This window comes from Cyprinus carpio, chromosome B22 (assembly GCF_018340385.1).
Source record: "Cyprinus carpio isolate SPL01 chromosome B22, ASM1834038v1, whole genome shotgun sequence".
NCBI classification, from domain to species: Eukaryota; Metazoa; Chordata; class Actinopteri; order Cypriniformes; family Cyprinidae; genus Cyprinus; species Cyprinus carpio.
The window spans coordinates 29,663,270-29,682,957 of record NC_056618.1 but is presented as its reverse complement, the minus strand read 5'-3'; the positions used below and the strand labels follow the sequence as shown (position 1 = coordinate 29,682,957).

The 19,688-nt window shown below is 41.4% G+C and overlaps 1 protein-coding gene across 1 annotated transcript in view; it reads right to left on the bottom strand.

Moving 5' to 3' along the window:
* LOC109089835 (NACHT, LRR and PYD domains-containing protein 1 allele 2-like) overlaps nt 1-19,688 on the bottom strand; it is a 77,520-nt gene that overhangs the window by 56,044 nt on the left and 1,788 nt on the right. Inside the window, exons 3-5 of the mRNA XM_042749678.1 lie at nt 12,698-12,868; nt 7,251-7,385; nt 4,658-6,445 (exon numbers count right to left, since the gene is read on the bottom strand). Coding sequence (XP_042605612.1) covers nt 4,658-6,445; nt 7,251-7,385; nt 12,698-12,868 — 2,094 coding nt within the window. The remainder of the gene's footprint in view (nt 1-4,657; nt 6,446-7,250; nt 7,386-12,697; nt 12,869-19,688) is intronic.

The window sequence follows — 19,688 nt, the reverse complement described above, 5'->3', positions numbered from 1 at the left end:
CTAAATGGGCCTACCTCTCAACTGACTTGTTCTTACTCATCTCCAGATGTTTGTGAAAAGTTTTCACAATTTTTTATAGGTAAGATAGAAAATATTAGAGCACATATTTTACCTTCCTCTGAGGACCCTTCTATTACTGTCACCCGCCCTGCTGTCTTTAACCAGTTGGAGCCTTATCTTTTATGAAAGATATAATTGATCAAATGAAATCATCCGCCTGTTTTACAGATTTTGTCCCTCCACGTTTTTTAAAACAAGTTTTTGAAACTATTGGGCCCAAAATTCTAGGAATTATAAATAGCAGTCTGACCACAGGTGTTGTACCACAGGGCTTCAAATATGGAGTAGTACAACCACTAATAAAAAAACCCAATCTTGACGCATCAGTTTTCTCCAATTACCGACCTATTTCTAAACTTCCATTTCTTTCGAAAATACTGGAGAAAGCTGTATGTATACAGTTGCAATCTTTTTTGGAATTACATGGAATTTTGGAGTTGTTTCAGTCTGGATTTAAAGCCCTTCATAGTACAGAAACTACACTCTTAAAAGTTTTCAACGACCTCTTATTGATTACAGACACAGGAGATTCTGCTATTCTAATGCTGTTAGACCTTACAGCTGCATTTGATACTATTGATCATAATATTTTGATCTCTAGGCTGGACCACTGTGTTGGTATCAAAGGTACTGCTCTAGAGTGGTTTAGGTCATATCTGTCCGATAGGAAGTTTTCTGTTTGCCTTGAAGACTTTGTGTCCCAAATGGCACCTTTTCCTTGTGGAGTCCCTCAGGGGTCTATTCTTGGCCCAATGCTGTTTTCCTTGTACATCCTTCCTCTGGGGTCTATCCTGACAAAACATGGCATTTCGTTTCACTGTTATGCAGACGACACATAACTTTATCTGCCATTGAAACGAAATGATAACAGCTCTGTAAAATTATTGTTGGACTGCCTCGCAGACATTAAAGCCTGGATGGCCATGAATTTTTTACATTTTAATGAGAGTAAAACTGAAATTGTGATATTTGGCCCAAGTAGTACCCATGTGGTCGTATGCTGGTGTCAGCCAGGCATCTCTTTCACGCCTGCAGTTGGTGCAGAATGCTGCAGCTAGACTACTAAAAGGGGTAAGTAAGCATGACCACATTTCTCCCATACTGGCTTCCCTTCATTGGCTTCCAGTACGGTTTAGGATTGATTTTAAAATTTTAGTGTTTGCCTACAAATCCCTAAATGGTCTACCTACCTTTCTGACCTTATACAACAACATGTTCCATCTAGGTCTCTTAGGTCGACAGATTGTATGCTCTTGGCTGTTCCTAGAGTAAGGCTGAAACATAGGGGAGATCGGGCTTTCTCAGCTGCGGCCTCTAAACTATGGAATAATTTACTATTGTCTGTGAGGCTGGCCCCAACACTATCTGCTTTTAAATCTAGTCTTAAAACACATTTATTTTCCTTGGCTTTTAGTTCAGTTTGAGAGCTGTGTGTTTTTGTCGTTTTGATGTCATTTTATTTTTGTTGTTGTTGATTTATGATGTGGGATGTACAGCACTTTGGTCAACTTCTGTTGTTTTAAATGTGCTCTAGAAATAAACTTGACTTGACTTGACTTAGACCACTTCTGTCCTGATTTCTTTTGAAGGGAGGGTGTATGGGCCAATGTATGAGGGCTTTTTCTGATCTTTCAATCTAATGCACAATTTACAAGCCAAATGCTGTTTTTTTTTCATTCACAAAGCTTTTTTTTTTTTTTTTTTTTTTTTAAATGTTTACTGAATAATAAAAATAAAAAATCTTAATGAAAAAAAAAATTACCTATAAGTTGTCAGCAAATACTTTAAATTTGACAGGTGTTCAGAAAAGAATGAGATACAAATCAGAAAATATAAGTAAATATAAGTTATAAAATTATAGTACAAAACATATACAATTATAAAGTGTTACACAAATTATAATGGCATTTGTTATAAACAACAAAAACTTAGCAATGCTACAAATTACATGTTTGCATGAGAGGCTGGACTATTGCAATGCTCTCTTGGCAGGTCTTCATCAAACATTTACAATTAATCCAGAACGCGGCAGCAAGATTAATTTTTAATGAGCTGAAAAGAATGCACATCACACCTGTTTATCAATTTGCACTGGCTACCAAAATTGATAAATTTTTTTGCTGCTCGCATAAAATTCAAGGCATTGATGATCCCTCCTGGTGGAATGACCTGCCCAACTCAATCCGAGCAGCTGAGTCCTTTGCCATCTTCAAGAATCGGCTAAAAACACTTCTCTTCCATCTTTATTTGACCCTCTAACTCTAGCACTCTCTATTCTAATTCTATTCCATAAAAAAAGACCCTTTTAGACTTGCACTCTATTTATTTACTAACAGCTTAAAAAAAAAAAGAAACTACCACTAGCTTCTCATCTTTTTGTATTCTATCTGTTCTTTATTTATTATACAATTAACAAAAGCAAAAAAAGGCCTCTAACAATAGCTTGCTCTATTCCTTTCCTGTTATATCTTTTTATTTATTTATTTATATCATTTTCTTTTTTTATATGATTTTTTGCTACGTGTACTGCTATAAGCTAACTGAGACTTGTTATATTGTCCTCATCACAACAGAAAAGAAAAAAAAAAACTTTTGGTTTACTAAACATTTACTTTAATTCATGTATACTGACTATAAAAACAAAACTGTGCCTTTGAAAAAGAAAGAAAACAAACAGGATGCGCTTTCAGCCATCTCTGTTTCCTTAAACTTGAGGTGCGGCAATAAAAATTAAATGAAACAGACTTTTATTTTTTTCTTCTGTTTTGTTTTGTTAATTATTTAACAAACATATTTCATGTAGACTTATTTATTTTATTCCTGTCATATGTCATTTTATTCTGCTTTTCTCCATTTTCTCCTGCGCGCGTGTAAAACTAAACCACTGAAAATAAAAACATTTCTATCATGACAACTCTCTGAAGATTTTAGCATGGTGATGGATATGATAATGTTATACGTTGCTGCTGCTGTTGGTTATTTTTGTAGTTGTAGATTATTGCTGCTGCAAGCAAGTGCAGGAACTTGCTACTGCCAAAATAAATGGCAATACGGTGCTGTGAGTATTTAAGACATACTGCTGCTCCACAAATAGCATATAAAATAACTCGTAGCAGATCTATACAGGTGGAGCTGGGAAAGGTGGAGGGTTTCAGAGGAACTCTGAAAGCGCACTGCAAAATGCTCAAGTGAATGCTAAGCAGCCATTTAAATGTAAAGCAGTAAGCTCATTGGCTGCGTATGCAACATGAAGCCATCAGCTTGTGCCAAGGTTTTTAACGCTGTGAATATCATCAGTTACATTAAGAACCCATCTGTCTGCGCCATCTAGAGTTTCATGAAAGAACTTGGCATTTATTTTTAATGGGTCATGTACACTCATCCATTCTAGTTTAAATCTAATTTATAGTTTTAACTTTGTCAGTTAATGGACAGGAAATGAACCATAATGTTTATAAATTAGCTCAGGCAGCGGAGAGTAGGTGGATTTTAGTGGCTGTTTGAACACATCTGACCAAATGAGCGTCCACACTATGAGCGCAATCGGGTTGATTGTGTTTTCGACTACCTCTGAGCTCAAAACGTTTTAGACCCCGTTCACACATGTATTTAGTGTTGTCCACTTGTGATTGGATAAACAAAAATACATCTCAATACCAGGTGTAATCACGGACCTAGAAAGGATAAAAAGACACAGGAGTATAAAGCTAAAACAGTATCAAAACTCGAGAGCTTGTTGATCTGAATGTGAGAACTTGTCATATCGGCAAGTCGCGATGGCTGGTGTTCATTGGTCAGGCATCGACCAATAAAATGTATTCATTCGCACCAAAGCCCCGCCCCTGGCTCTGCTCTCTCACATCTGCATATACAAGTGCACAAGTGAGTTTTGCAACTAGAATACCGCAAAAGGAGTAGCAAAAGTCAGAGCGCTAGGATTTGACCTTGTACTGCCAGATCTGAGAGGTTGTAAGTGTCGATTTGATGTTGTGCAGCAAAATTTGAGTAAAGTGCAAGAGTAAATATTTCGTAAACATTTGTGTCTCTCATTTTCTTTGTGTGAATGTCATTTTACACATTTGCAGTTATACATACACACATATTTTACAAATTTACATATCAGAGCTGTGAGTGTAAATTTCAATTTACAAATACAAATATCAATATGACAAGTTCTCACATTCAGATCAACAACCTCTCGAGTTAGCTACTGATTTACATCCATACAGGAGTAATAAACTGTGATTATATTGAGATTACAACATCTATATTTACAAGACTTCTCTTCCAATATTGCTAAACTGTGCCATGGCACAGGGATTATCTAATATGAAAAAACCTGCCACTTTATGACCAATAGGGTTCTGACTCCCGGTCTATGTGCATTAAGTCTGAGTTCAGAAGATCTTAGTTACAATAGATGAAACCCCAAAAATGATCTAGCTTATAACCTTGAAACAATCTGACAAATATGAATTACTATGATGTACGTTTTTGTCATGACAGTTCGTACATTATACATTCCACATTTCATGCAAATTGAGGATGAGTTTTTTGTTTTTTTAAGATACAAAATGACAAATACCAAAATACTTACAGGGCTTTTCTGCAGTTTCTCCCAGCTGGTATCAGTCTCCTTCTGCCTTCATCTGATGTGTTAAATTTCTTGAGGTTCAGTTCGTCCAGCACCTCATCTGACATCTGAAGCATGTAGGCTACTGCTGAGCAGTGAGGGAGAGAGAGTTTCGTCCATGAGAGTTTATCTGAATTCACAAAGCTCTGAATCTCTCTGTAGAGCGTCTGATTATTCAGTTCCAGCAGACAGAGGAAGAGATTGATAGATTTATCAGCTGACAGTTGTTCATCACCAACAATTCTATCTTTAATATACGTTGCCATTAAATACATGGACCCTACATTGTTCTCTCTGTAACTCAGTAGATCCTGTAAGAGTATGTGATTGGACTCCAGTGAGATGCCCAGCAGGAAGCGGAGGAAAAGATCCAAGCGTCCAGTCTGCAATGATTTATCAACTGCTGCTTTAAGCAGCATGAACAATGATAATTGCTCGGATATGTAAAATGTCTTCAGTACTTCCTTCTTGTTGTGTATGTGGCAGTAAAACACATAGAGAGCTGCCAGAAACTCCTGAAAGCTGAGATGAATGAAGCTGTAGACTTTCCTCTGATGAATCACAGATTCCTCTTTAAAGATCTGAGTGCAAATCCCAGAATACACTGATGCTTCAGTGACGTCTATGCCGCTCTCAATCAGGTCCTCTTCATAGAACATCACATTGCCCTTCATCAGCTGATTGTAAGCCACTTCAGCAAGTTTCACAATCACTTCTCTGTTAGATTGCAGGAGTTTCTCTGGATTGCTCTCTTCATACTTCTGAGTCCTCATGTTGATCTGAATCAGCAGGAAGTGGATGTACATTTCAGTCAGAGTTTGAGGGATTTTTGAATTGATATCTTGTTTCAGGATATTCTGAAGCACAGTGGATGAGATCCAGCAGAAGACGGGGATGTGGCACATGATGTGGAGGCTTCTTGCTTTTCTGATGTGTGAGATGATCGTGTTGGCTTGATCCTGGTCACTTATTCTCTTCCTGAAATATTCCTCCTTCTGAGGATCATTGAATCCTTGGATTTCTGTGAGACGGCTGATGTATTCAGAGGGGATCTCATTGGCTGCTGCTGGTCTGGAGGTGATCCAGATGAGAGCAGAGGGGAGCAGATCTCCTCTGATGAGGTTTGACATCAACACATCCACTGATGAAGTCTCATTCACATCACAAACTTTCTGAGCATCTGAAAACATCAGTGTGATTCTGCTTTCGTCCAGACCATCAAAGATGAACACAACTTCACACTCCTCATAAATCTGTGAGTCCAGATCTTGAAGTTCAGGATGAAAGTCCAGCAGAAGTCTGTGAAGACTGTACTCATCATCTTTAATCAAGTTCAGCTCTCTAAATGGAAGCACAAACATGAAATCTACATCTTGATTGGCCTTTCCCTCGGCCCAGTCCAGAATGAACTTCTGCACAGAGACGGTTTTTCCAATTCCAGCGATGCCTTTAGTAAGAACAGTCTTTATTTGGTCTTTTTCCTCTCCTCCTGGTTTAGGTGAGGGTTTAAAGATGTCCCTGCAGCAGATTGGAGTGTCTTGTGTTCTGGTTGTTTTCTCCATCTGTAAAACCTCATGTTCTTCATTCACCCCTTCTCTCTCTCCCTCAATGATGTAGAGCTGTGTGTAGATACTGTTCAGGAGGGTTTCATTCTCTTGTAGTTTGATTCCCTCAAATAAGCGCTCATACTTGTTCTTCATTCTGGTTTTGTGAGTGGCTATGACTGTTTTAATGGCGTCTTCATTTTCCCCACTGCAGGCGCATCAAAAGAGAAAGCAATTAAAGCATTTTGTCTACATTTCACATCACACAGAACAGAGCTCTTTCAGGTATATACCATGCTGGCATGCTTCACAAATATACTGCAATTTCTTTCTCTAATATGCATGTATTCTTTGTCCAATACAGGCAAAAATCTCACATGTCTCCAGCGGTCACTGCTGACCCACTGAATCTGTAGTCATTCTAGACACGCAACTTTCTATGTTACAAATGTAAAAAAAATAAATAAATGCACTCATACAGTCACATTTTATATCTTGAAATTTTGTGGGCATTTTTTATTAATTTTGGTGGGATTTGCAACCTTACGTGAAGCTGTTTTACACCAGCTTGCTTGTTGTTATGCTTGTTGGAGGATTAATGCTGAAGATAGGCTGGCAGCTTTTTTAATGATTTAAATTCATAGCAGTGATAAACACATTGCTATCTGGCCGTCAACAATGAAGACTGATCAGGAAGATGAAGATGCTGCTTGATTTGCGTGTGTTAAATGTGTCAGCTTTCACTGTCACTCATTGTGAAGGCTCTGCTATCTGGAGGTTACATTTGTAAAAAGGGCACGTATCTAGTCAAAGGCCAAACTGAAAGGTGCTTGAGTAACACTTGGGATCTATCTATGCATGTGTATGGCCGTAGATAAAAATCTTTTATTATAATAAATATTTATATACCTAATATTGCATGTTTGTAACAGATATCCAATCAGTTGTATAAATAAATAACCTCCTCTTTTTCTCCTAGAGGTACAGAGAAACTACTGGAAAAAGAATCTCACGTGGCTTCACGATTCACAGCTCCAGTTCTGAAATTAGTGGTTTGATCCAATGAATTAGTTGTCTTCTCTCTGCTCTCATAGCGACACTCTTTAGCAGGAGAGTCCTCCTCTATATCCATGATTTCAGATGCTTTTCTGAAAATATAAGACACAGTACAAAAAAAAAACACTGCATGTGAAAATAAAGTCAACTTTACATAGGCATGCAAATATGACTGCAAAATGTTTATTTAAACAGCTACGGTTCTAACGAAGACTTAACGTAAGTGTTTTTATTTTTAATAAACTACCAAAAAAAAAACCACATGGAATAAAAACAAAAAAATTGGAATCCTCTTTTTTTCTCCTAGAGATCCAGAGATAAGACAAAGCATTCATATTGTTTCTTATGCCTATCTGATGTCTCAGGTTCTTGCAGGGCCGGCCCGTGCCATAGGCAACATAGGCAGTTGTCTAGGGCGCAAAATGCCTGGGGGGCGCAGCAGGAAAGTTATTTTTTAATTTTTTTTTTTTTGGTCAGAAGTGCCCTCTCTTGTGACCATCGTGCATTCCTACACCCATATATTAAGAAAAAAAATAATTTCTGACAGTTATCATAATTTTAGTACTGATCGATCATCGAACTGATTAAAATAATGTTAAAATAAAATAAAATTGACATCAACGAGAAATCATAAGATTTGACAATATGTCATGTTGAACTAATTTAAACACTTTCTGCGTCATGACGTAATTATAATACATCATCATAACGCATTATTTATGCATGGCGCACGCAGTTAAAACAGTCCTTAAAATAAAATTCTCAAAAAATAAAATAAATAAAAAATTAACAGAAATTTTTTTTTATCAGGGGCACAAGGCAGGAAGCGACGCAAAGAAATGGAGCAGAAAACATACAATACAATATAAAGGTAAAAATCACAAGTTAACGACTGTGTATTAGCCATGCGGCAACCTCCTGCTCTCACTCTTGAGGTGAACATTGAAGTGAATTAAACTGTAATTCGTCACCTGGCCGCTAGAGGCTGGCTCCAAAAGGGAGTCAGTACCATAGACTCCTCATGTTAAAATGCCCAACTTTACAGCAGAAAAAAAAACATTTACAGCCTGGTTCAAAAAAAGATTTTGGTCTATATAGCTCATTTTGCCCTTCATGACAACTGTGAGGGGGGTGCTCATATTTCTCTGTTGTAATAAGTACTTGTCACTGTAGGCATAGTTGTGGGAGTAGCTCATGTCTGGTCTCTTTAATAGGCTATTTTATCAGATTCACCAGGGCTCTAGACTTACTTTTTGCAACTTATTTTCTTAGGTGCACCCAAATTTTCGACCGCATCGCATTTAACACCGCAGTTTTACAAGTTCACTTTTTTAAAATCAATGTCCATATAGACAATATTGACTTGTAGTCTAAATGGTTAACTAACAATCTGATGAACATAAAGTTCTTTATTTGAAGCACAATTCTACAAGAAAGGTAACTTACTGAAAAAGTGTTGGTGCTTAAAGTGCTTCACTGAGCTGAAATTTAAACTTAAAACATCTCAAGATAAATGAAATAAAAAGAAAATCTAAATTAAGTGTTTAAAGGACTTCAAACTGAACATCTCATGGCTCAATGTCTTATGGACTATCCTCCATTGCAGTCACATGCCCCTCGGATTGCCAACTCCTGTAGTTTGGCCTTCTTGATCTTTGGTCTTGGCTAAACCAGCTGGCCACACTCTCTCTAGCATCAAAATCTTCCAGACTTGGCCCCTCTACACTGATTCTTATCAGATCTTCCACTGTGTCTAAATGAAGGGATGCTCTAGTGCAGTGGTTCTCAACTCCAGTCCTCAGGACCCACTGCTCTGCACATTTTGTTTGTCTCCCTTATTTATCGCACCTGATTCAGATCATCAGCTCAATAGGAGAGAGATCCATGAACTGAACTGAGTGTGTCAGATTCAGAAACATTCAAAATGTGCAGAGCAGCGGGTCCCGAGGCCTGGAGTTGAGAACCACTGCTCTAGTGTCTGATCTGAACACCTAAACAGTCCATAAACAGCTTATACTACTGTCTCAGCTATTAAAATAGTTCAGTTTTGTATGTAATAGCAAAGTGATTATATTTCATTTCGTTTTTTTATGAAGTTCATTTAGAAAAACGTTTAGAGCATTTTTTGTTTATTAAATATATTTTAGTTTTTTTAAGTTAACGACCAAGTGGCCAGCGTTAGACAGTGAGCCTATGTTTGATCAATTTAAACTTCTCAAATCATCATGACATGCCTAAAATAAAATCTATCTAAATGTGTGCTATATCCAGTAGTTTGTGCGGAGACGCTTCAGGACATGGAGGCGATAGCATGATTACTTGCATTTTTTTCAATGGATACACCTTCATTTTTGCAGATGGCACTAGGGACGGGGGGGGGGGGGGGGGGGGGGGGGTGACGATGTGGTCTGTGTTTTTTGCAGCACGTTTCTTTATTTGTTTGTATTGTGAGTATTTGCAGCGCGTGTTGTCAAACTGATGAAGATGTTTTGATTCGTTAAGCTCTCTCGGCCACCGTAGCAGGTCCTGTTGGGGTATGGATGTATTTGTTTTGGTGCTAAAGAATCGGGTCAGGACAGACGCAGGCTGAAGCACAATAATAATCTTACCATTACTTTGAACCCACCTTCTTACTACACGCTGTTCTGTTGTCAATAAACACACATGACGATGACGCTGCCACTGACGTTTACGTTCTCTGTGTGTGTGTGTATGTTGAATTTTAATATCATGGAAAAGTTCTTTATTTTTTGTAATTTAATTAAAAAAGCAAACTTTCTTATATTCTAGATTCATTGCACACAAACTGAAATATTTCAAGAGTTTTTGGTTTTAATTCTGATGGTTACCACTTGCAGTTTAGAAAAATTTAAAATTCAGTATCTCAAAAAATTTGAATATTTTCAAAGATAAATCAAAAAAAGATTTACAAAACAGAAATGTTCAAAGATCTCCAAAGCAGGTTTAATTATGCACTCAATACTAGGTTGGGGCTTATTTTGCAGGAATTACTGCTTCAGTGCGGCGTGGCATGAAGGTGATCAGTCTGTGGCACTGCTGAGGCGTTACTGAAGCCCAGATTGCTTTGATAGCGGCCTTCAGCTCCTCTGTATTGTTTTTCAGATGTTACTTATCTTGCTCTTCACAATACCCCTTAGATTCTCTGTGAGGTTCAGGTCAGGCATGCTGTCTGGCCAATCAAGCACAGTAATATCATGGTCAGCAAACCACTTGGAATTGGTTTTGGCACTGTGGGCAGGTGCTAAAGTCCTGCTGCAAAAAGAAATCAGCATCTCCATAAAGCTTGTCAGCAAATGGAAGTGTAAAGTGCTCCAAAATCTCCTGGTAGATGGCTACATTGACTTTGGACTTGATAAAACACAATGAACCAATACCAGCAGATGGAATGGCACCCAAATCATCTCTGACTCCAGAAACTTCACACTGGACTTTGGATTCTGTGCCTCTCCAGTCTTCCTCCAGACCTTGATATCCAAATGAAATGCAAAATTTACTTTAATCTGAAACGAGGACTGTGGACCACTGAGACCAGTCCAGATCTCCTTACCCCAGGTGAAATGAAACCTATCCCAATTTGGTTCAGGAGTGGCTTGGTTCTAGGAATGTGACAGCTGTAGCCCATTTCCTGAAGACGTCTGAGCGTGGTGACTCTTGATGTGCTGACTCCGGCTTCAGTCCACTCCTTGTGAAGCTCTCCCAAGTTCTTGAATCTGCTTTACATGACAATCTTCCCAAGGCTGTGGTCATCCCTGCTGCTTTGTGCACCTTTTCCTACCACACTTTTTCCTTCCATTCAACTTTCTATGAATATATTTTGATTAGCACTCTGTGAACAGCCAGCCCTTTCAGCAATGACCTTCTGTGGCTTACCCTCCTTGTGGAGGGTGTTGATGATTATCTTCTGGACAACTGTTGCATGTTCTAAACTAGCCCAAGAGGTACCCAGTATTTATACTCAAAATTAATCAAACTAATCAAGCTCAAAATGGAATATTCAAATTTTTTGAGATATTGAGTTTTTAATTTTCCTGAGCTGTAAGTTCTAACCATCAGAATTAAAACAAAAAACTCTTGAATTATTTCAGTTTAAATTAAATTACATTAAATAATTAATTAAACATTACATTACATTAATTAAATTACAAAAAATAAAGACCTTTTCTATGATATTCAAATTTTTTGAGATGCACCTGTACTATCATCTATGACTGATCTGTTGATTTTTCTGGACTGAAAAAATTTGACTGCTGGACAGCTTGGTCCCCCCCAGTTAAAAAATCCTATCTGCGCCCCTGCTCTAGAGCCCTGTTTACTCATAAAATACCAACAAGACGCTTAAACATATCTATTTAATTTTTATCACAATTTATTTACTACTTATTTATGTTAATACTTATCAGTATTTATGTAAGGGATAATGTACATACAGCCGGTTGTTCTCGCAGAATAAACCCTGACAGGGTGATCACACTGTATCAGCCTGAAGGGGTTTATTCTGTGAGAACAACCGTCTGGATGTACATTATCCCGCTTATTACACAGCTACTTGCCACATAAGTAAATAATTAGATGCAAAATATTGATTTGAGTTTAAATATTTGAATGCAAAGCTTCCGTGAAGACAGCAGTTGCGAGCAAGCATCAAATTCAAACTACGGACATTTAAGGGAAACATTATAAAGTAACCGGTATACTTCAAACGAAGTTCATTTTCGTTCTTTGTTTGGGGGCAAAAACAAGTTCGAAAAGGCTGAGCAACGGTATACTGTTTCCGAACATTCCGACAACGATGAAATGATGAAGTGTAGGCAATCTAGGTGTGAGACGGGCACCTATGGTCAGAATATTATAGACAAAAGAATAATGTTATATATATATATAAGAATAATTAAATTTGCTTATTGAAAGAACAGCAGCAGCAGTATGGTGTAACATTTATTTGAAACACATGTATTTGGTACTTGCTACCTTATATCTTGATTCTTTACTCTTTCCTTTAATTCTTTTCATGGCTTTGGAAAACTTGTCTCGGCTGTTTCTCTGCGTTGCTTTTTGCATCCGGGTCGTCGACACCAAGCTAAGCAAGTTTTGATATTTTATAAGCTAAACAAACGCAAAGCTTCCACCAAGAAAAAAAATAGTTCAAGCAAGAGTACAGCGCTGACTGCTGTTACCCGGATGAGCCCGTGTTATTAGCTTTAACAGGTTGTTATCCAGCATTAGTTAATCCACTGAGAACTAACATGAACTAACAATGAAAAAAAGCTTTTTAATAAACTAACTTATATAATATAAAATATATTAAAAAAAAAAAAAAATTAGTGGGGGGGGGGGGGGATCTAAAATCTTGCCTAGGGCACCAACATAGCCTGGGCTGGCTTACATGGCTCCAGGATTCACAGCTCCAGTTCTGAAGGTATTTGGTAGATCCATTGAATTTGTAGTCTTTATAGACACACAACTGGGACATGGTGCACCTCCCTCCTCTCTGCTCTCACAGCGACACTCTTCAGCAGGAGAGTCCTCCTCCATATCCAGGAATTCAGATGCTTTTCTGAAAACATAAGACACAGTACAAAATAAACATGCAAATAAAGTCAACTTGACATAGGCATAAAAAGCTAAAGACCTAAAAAACTTAATTTAAAAAGCTACATTTCTAACATAATTCTTAAATATATATAAACTACGTTGTTGTTGTTGTTGTTATAAACTACCAAAAGAAACACTTGGAATAAAAACAGAAAAAAAAAAAAACTGGCATCCTCTTTATTTCTCCTAGAGATCCAGAGATAAGACAAAGCATTTGTATTAGGTCCGTGTAACGCTTCACAATTAAATTTTCAGACCATATGGTGAAAATGAACAAATGAAACCAAACATTCATTTTTTTTCAACTACTTCATAAATTAACAATTGCCATTTTCTTTCCTTTTTTAACTTTTACTTTAGCTAAATTGTGACTTCAGAAATTGATCATTTGAATAAATAAAATCTAAAAAATATATATATATTTTTCATTTTTTTTTATCTTACAATATGCGCTGTGGGCTGTACCATTAGCGCGGGGCTGTGGCCGCAGACTGTTTGTCACGGTTGGTAAACCGTGATCTCTGGGTTTTGCCCTTTGTGGTGAAGTCAGTGTGTTTCGCGTCTGCACTGATAAACTTGTGGGCGTCTCCGTTAATTGTCATCAGCACCAGCTGTCACTCATCACTCTCTCCCTATATAATGGCTTGTCTCACGTCTTGTGTTTGTGAGAGCGTTGTTTCATGTTTGGTAACTGTTCTTTGCTTCTGTGTTGTTCTGCGTTGGATATCCGTGTCTTCCCCCGGAACCTCATCCACTCATCGCACCTTCACAAGCATCACCACTTACCTTCGGCTCGATTCCCCGCAGTTCCTGTGCCATCCTCTCCTGCTGCCAACTCACCATCACCATCTGGATTACTCACCGTCTCCCACTATCTTGGATTGTCGTCTTCCCAGCATTGTTTGTATTCTTATTTGTTTTGTTTGGTTTTCATTAAATTGTTCATACTCGCACTTGTTTCCAGCTTCTCCTTCACCCAGTCGTCACAGAACGCTCTCACCCAAAGATGGAAGCAGCGAGCACCACCTCTTTAACTGACTTTATTCACCACAGCTTCAACCGTATGGATCAGCAGCAGGAGAGCATCGCTAACACCGGACACGCTATCCAAGCGCTGGTGGCACAGGTGTCCGAGCTCACCCAGCAGATCCACCAGCTCACCTCTCCCACTGCGCCCATCGCACCGCCTGCGCCACCCGTCCCCCGGGAGACCCCCCAGGATCACTTCCAGCCAGAGCCGCGACTTCCGGCGCCAGAAAACTACAACGGTGAGCCAGCTTTCTGCAGAACTTTCCTTAATAAGTGTTCCATGCACCTTGCCTTACAGCCCCGCACCTTCGCCACCGAGGAATCGAAGGTTGCGTTCACTCTGACTCTACTTTCCGGCAAGGCCGCCCTATGGGGGACGGCGGTGTGGGAGAACCAACATCCGTGTTGCGCCTCGTTCCACACCCTCTCGGAGGAGATGAGGAGGGTCTTCGATCGAGCCGCGGCTGGCAGGGAAGCCGCCCACCAGCTCTCAGACCTACATCAAGGGACCTCCTCTGTCACGGATTACTCCATCCAGTTCCGCACCCTGGCGGCCTCGTGCCAGTGGAATGAGGCGGCGCAGTGGGATCGATTCCTGCATGGGCTGGCCGACCGTGTTCAAAAGGAGATCTACCTCCTCGAGCTGCCCCCCACACTCAACGGTCTCATCGACCTAGCCCTGCGAGTTGATGCCCGGATTAATCATCTGGGTCGACAGACCAGTCCTACACGCCATCCCATCTCTCCGGAAAGGGGCCGCTCGAGTCGAGAGAACGCGGTCGGTCCCGTCGACGACCACGAACCCATGCAGGTGGGTAGAGCTCGGCTGTCCCGGAGGGAGAGAGACCGCCGGAGGTCCCAAGGACTATGCTTGTACTGTGGAGGCTCAGGAAATACCATCTATTCCTGCCCGGTAAAAGAGCCAGCCCGGTAGTAAAAATGAGGCTACTATCGGGTGGGATCTCCGCTGGGATGTCCTCAACAACATCATCGACTCTCCTTCCGGTGAAACTGCGGTGGGAGAATCACACACACGACTGTCACGCCCTTCTGGACTCCGGAGCCGAAGGTAATTTCATCGACTCACTCCTTGCACGTCACCTGAACATTCCTGTCCTGCCTGTCTCTTCCCATCCATGTCACCGCACTCAACGGCCAGGAACTGCCTCCCGTCACCGACTACACTCAACCCATCACTCTGCTCACTTCAGGCAATCATTGCGAAACCATATCCTTTTTTCTCATGGACTCGCCCGTAGCTCCCATTGTCTTAGGTCACCCCTGGTTAATGAAACATAATCCACGAGTGGATTGGGGTTCCAACACAGTCACATTGTGGAGTGAAAGTTGTCATGTGTCTTGTCTGGTGTCTGCTTGTCCTGTTGTCCCTGTCTCTGGTTTTCAGAAGGAGAACATGGTACAGTATTATCAAACGTGCCCGCAGAGTACCTGGACCTGAAGGAGGTGTTCAGTAAGTCCCGTGCTGCTTCTCTTCCTCCGCATCGTCCCTACGACTGTGCCATAGACTTAGTGCCAGGTAAGTCTCCGCCTAAAGGCAAATTATACTCTCTTTCTATTCCAGAGAGGGAGGCCATGGAGAAATACATTTCTGATTCCTTGGCATCTGGGTTCATCCGCCCTTCCTCTTCTCCAGCGGGGGCGGGATTCTTTTTTGTGGGTAAGAAGGATGGTTCTCTGCGACCTTGTATTGACTACCGATTGCTGAACAACATTACGATAAAGAACACCTATCCATTACCACTCATGTCTTCAGCTTTTGAGAGGTTACAGGGAGCATCCGTATTCACAAAATTGGATTTACGTAATGCTTATCATTTGGTCCGCATCAGGAAGGGGGATGAATGGAAAAACCGCCTTTAATACCCCTAGAGGGCACTTTGAATACTTGGTGATGCCGTTCGGGCTCTCCAACTCGCCAGGGGTTTTCCAAGCACTCGTTAATGACGTGTTGAGCGATATGGTATATCAGTTTATATATGTTTACCTGGTTGACATACTGATTTTTTTCTTCATCTCTCCAGGAACACGTTCGACACGTCAGACGAGTGCTCCAGAGATAACTTGAGAATGGTCTTTTTGTCAAGGCGGAGAAATGTGTATTCCATGCACAGTCTGTTCCCTTCCTAGGGTATATCGTCTCGTCCAATGGAAAACGTATGGACCGTGACAAGGTTGGCCCTCTCCAGATTCCCATAAGGCCCTACAGCGGTTTCTGGGGTTTGCCAATTTCTATCGGCGTTTTATTCGCAATTTCAGCCAACTAGCCTCACCTCTGACGGCCTTGACCTCTCCCAGTACTCCGTTCAGGTGGTCAGACGCAGCTGAGACTGCGTTCACTAACCTCAAAAGCCGCTTCATTTCGGCTCCCATCCTTGTGGCCCCTGACCCCACACGGCAGTTCGTGATGGAGGTCGACGCATCAGAGGTGGGGGTAGGAGCAGTGCTGTCCCAACGTGCTGCCTCGGACGATAAGGTACATCCTTGCGTGTTTTTTTTCCCATCGTTTATCTCCTGCTGAACGCAATTATGACATTGGTAACAGAGAGTTGTTGGCCTTCAAATTAGCTTTAGAGGAGTGGCGTCACTGGCTGGAAGGCTCAGGGGTACCTTTCATTGTGTGGACCGATCATAAGAATTTAGAATACATTAGAACTGCCAAAAGATTCAATTCCAGGCAGGCTTGGTGGGCACTTTTTTTCGGTCGCTTTGATTTTACTTTATCGTACCGCCCGGGTTCCAAAAATGTCAAACCCGATTCTTTATCACGTCTTTTTGATCCCTCCGCCTGCCCGGTGACTCCCGAGTGTATTTTACCTGAGAAAGTAGTGGTCTCAGCACTCGTATGGGAGGTCAAGTCGAAGGTCAAGACAGCCTTAGAAGGCGTAACGCCTCCTCCCGGTTGTCCACCGAACCGTTTATTTGTGCCGGAGGAGTTAAGGTCCGAAGTCATTCAGTGGGGTCACTGCTCTAACGTTGCTTGTCATCCAGGGATAAGTCGAACTAATGGGTTAGTTAAACAACGATTCTGGTGGCCACTTATGGCTCGTGACGTCCGTGATTTTGTTTTGGCTTGCTCAGTTTGCGCCAGTGGTAAGTCATCTAACCAACCTCCTGATGGGCTCCTTCAACCGCTGTCTGTCCCTTCGAGACCCTGGTCCCACATCGCTCTAGATTTTGTTACCGCCCTCCCGCCCTCTAATGGCATGATGGTCGTTTTGACCGTAGTGGACCGGTTCTCGAAGGCGGCACCTTTCATTACCTTGCCCAAATTACCGACAGCCAAGGAGACAGCGGTCACTGTCCTAGATCACGTCTTTCGGCTTCATGGCCTCCCGGTAGAGGTGGTTTCTGACAGGGGATCTCAATTTATATCCAAATTTTGGAAAGAGTTTTGTAAATTGTTAGGAGCGTCAGTTAGCTTGTCTTCGGGTTATCATCCCCAAAGTAACGGGCAGTCTGAGCGAGCCAACCAAGATTTAGAGAGGACGTTGCAATGTTTGGTCTCCAAGAATCCTTCTTCCTGGAGTCAACAACTCTCTATGGTGGAGTATGCTCACAATTCGTTACCAGCGTCAGCCACGGGCCTTTCTCCGTTCCAGTGCAGTTTAGGTTACCAGCCACCAGTTTTTCCCAGTCTGGAATCTGAAGTCGCGGTCCCCTCCGCTCACGCGTTTGTCCAGAGGTGCCACCGCACCTGGACCAGAGCCCGCGAGACTCTGCTCCGGATGAGGGAGCGCACTAAGGCCAAGGCCGATCGCCACCGGTCAAAGCCTCCCGTTTACGTCGTGGGTCAAAAAGTGTGGCTTTCTACCAATAACATTCCTCTGCGATCTGTATCTAACAAGTTAGCTCCCAAATTTATTGGCCCGTTTACTATCACCAAGATCATTAGTCCGGTGACAGTCCGCCTCAAACTACCTCCAGTGTACAGGAGGATACATCCCGCCTTTCATGTGTCCAAAATTAAACCCGTGTTTTATGCACGTATTAATCCGCCTACTCCGGTTCCCCCGCCACCACGTCTCGTAGATGGGGAACCGACTTATTCGGTTAATCGCATTCTGGACTCGAGACGGAGGGGGCGAGGATTCCAGTACCTGGTGGACTGGGAAGGTTACGGTCCGGAGGAGAGGAGTTGGGTACCTGCTAGGGACATATTGGATCACTCCCTTATTGATGATTACAATCAGCAGGTAGGCCCTTCTGGGAACTCCAGGAGGCGTTCTTAGAGGGGGGGGGTACTGTCACGGTTGGTAAACCGTGATCTCTGGGTTTTGCACTTTGTGGTGAAGTCTGTGTGTTTCGCGTCTGCACTGATTAGCTTGTGGGCGTCTCCGTTAATTGTCATCAGCAGCAGCTGTCACTCATCACTCTCTCCCTATATAATGGCTTGTCTCACGTCTTGTGTTTGTGAGAGCGTTGTTTCATGTTTGGTAACTGTTCTTTGCTTCTGTGTTGTTCTGCGTTGGATGTCCGTGTCTTCCCCCGGAACCTCATCCACTCATCGCACCTTCACAAGCATCACCACTTACCTTCGGCTCGATTCCCCGCAGTTCCTGTGCCATCCTCTCCTGCTGCCAACTCACCATCACCATCTGGATTACTCACCGTCTCCCACCATCTTGGATTGTCGTCTTCCCAGCGTTGTTTGTATTCTTGTTTGTTTTGTTTGATTTTCATTAAATTGTTCATACTTGCACTTGTTTCCAGCTTCTCCTTCACCCAGTCGTCACACTGTTTCACAACATGGCTTAATGTAGGCTATCCTACTAAAACAGTGACACTGGAGGAAACACCTTATTAATAATAAACATATAGGCTATTATTTACAGACAAGCAGAATAGCCCAGAATATGGAAGCAAACTGTGCTAAATTGCACGTTAAGTGTCAGAATATGAATGCAATGCGCAAAGTTTCACATGAAGCAATTTCCTCCGATAGAAAACTATGCCATACACACACACAACCACCACAGAAATCGGTCTTCATATATCTCTGTGTAATGTTTGAACTGTAAAAGCTACATTTGATTATTATGATCAATAGTGTAGTGGAGGGTATTCGCAGGTATACGGCGTAGGCTATACCCACCTCTTTATCAGTCGCACACTCTCATACACAATCCAAAATCACTAAAGCACACCATACAATAAAGTGTCCTGCATTAGCCAGAATCATGACAGTCCACCATATGAGTAGTTCCCAAAACACAGCCAGTAAAGACAGTGATGCAGAAGCGCTGGCTTCCCTTTAAATATAATTGATGATTGCGCCTATGCACGCTCTGTCCCCATCCCAATTAGAGAGGATGCCGACAGTGACAGAGATGCTGCCGCTTAAACTACAAATTTGAATGAAGACGTCAGCCAAAATGAGCACTCTTTAATAACAGTACCAGTGCTCGAATCGGGCCGATACGCATACCGGCACTTTTATATTTTAATATTTAGCGTAATACACACCAGCACTTCTCGCATGTTGCCACCGGTACTCAGAGTCAAAGCATCAGTATCTGGGTGAGTAGAAATGACACCCAGGAGGGGGCATCGTGAATTAGCCTACCTCTCATCTCGACAAATCAAGTGAATGCAAGCGGAGTTGGTCTGGTGCGTGTGCATGTCAGGGGAGCCGCATAGTGGTAAAATAATATTGAATTATTGATTACAAATTTGAATCAGTAACAAAAACAATACCTTAAAAATAAAAAAAGGAGGTTTTTAAAATCAGATAT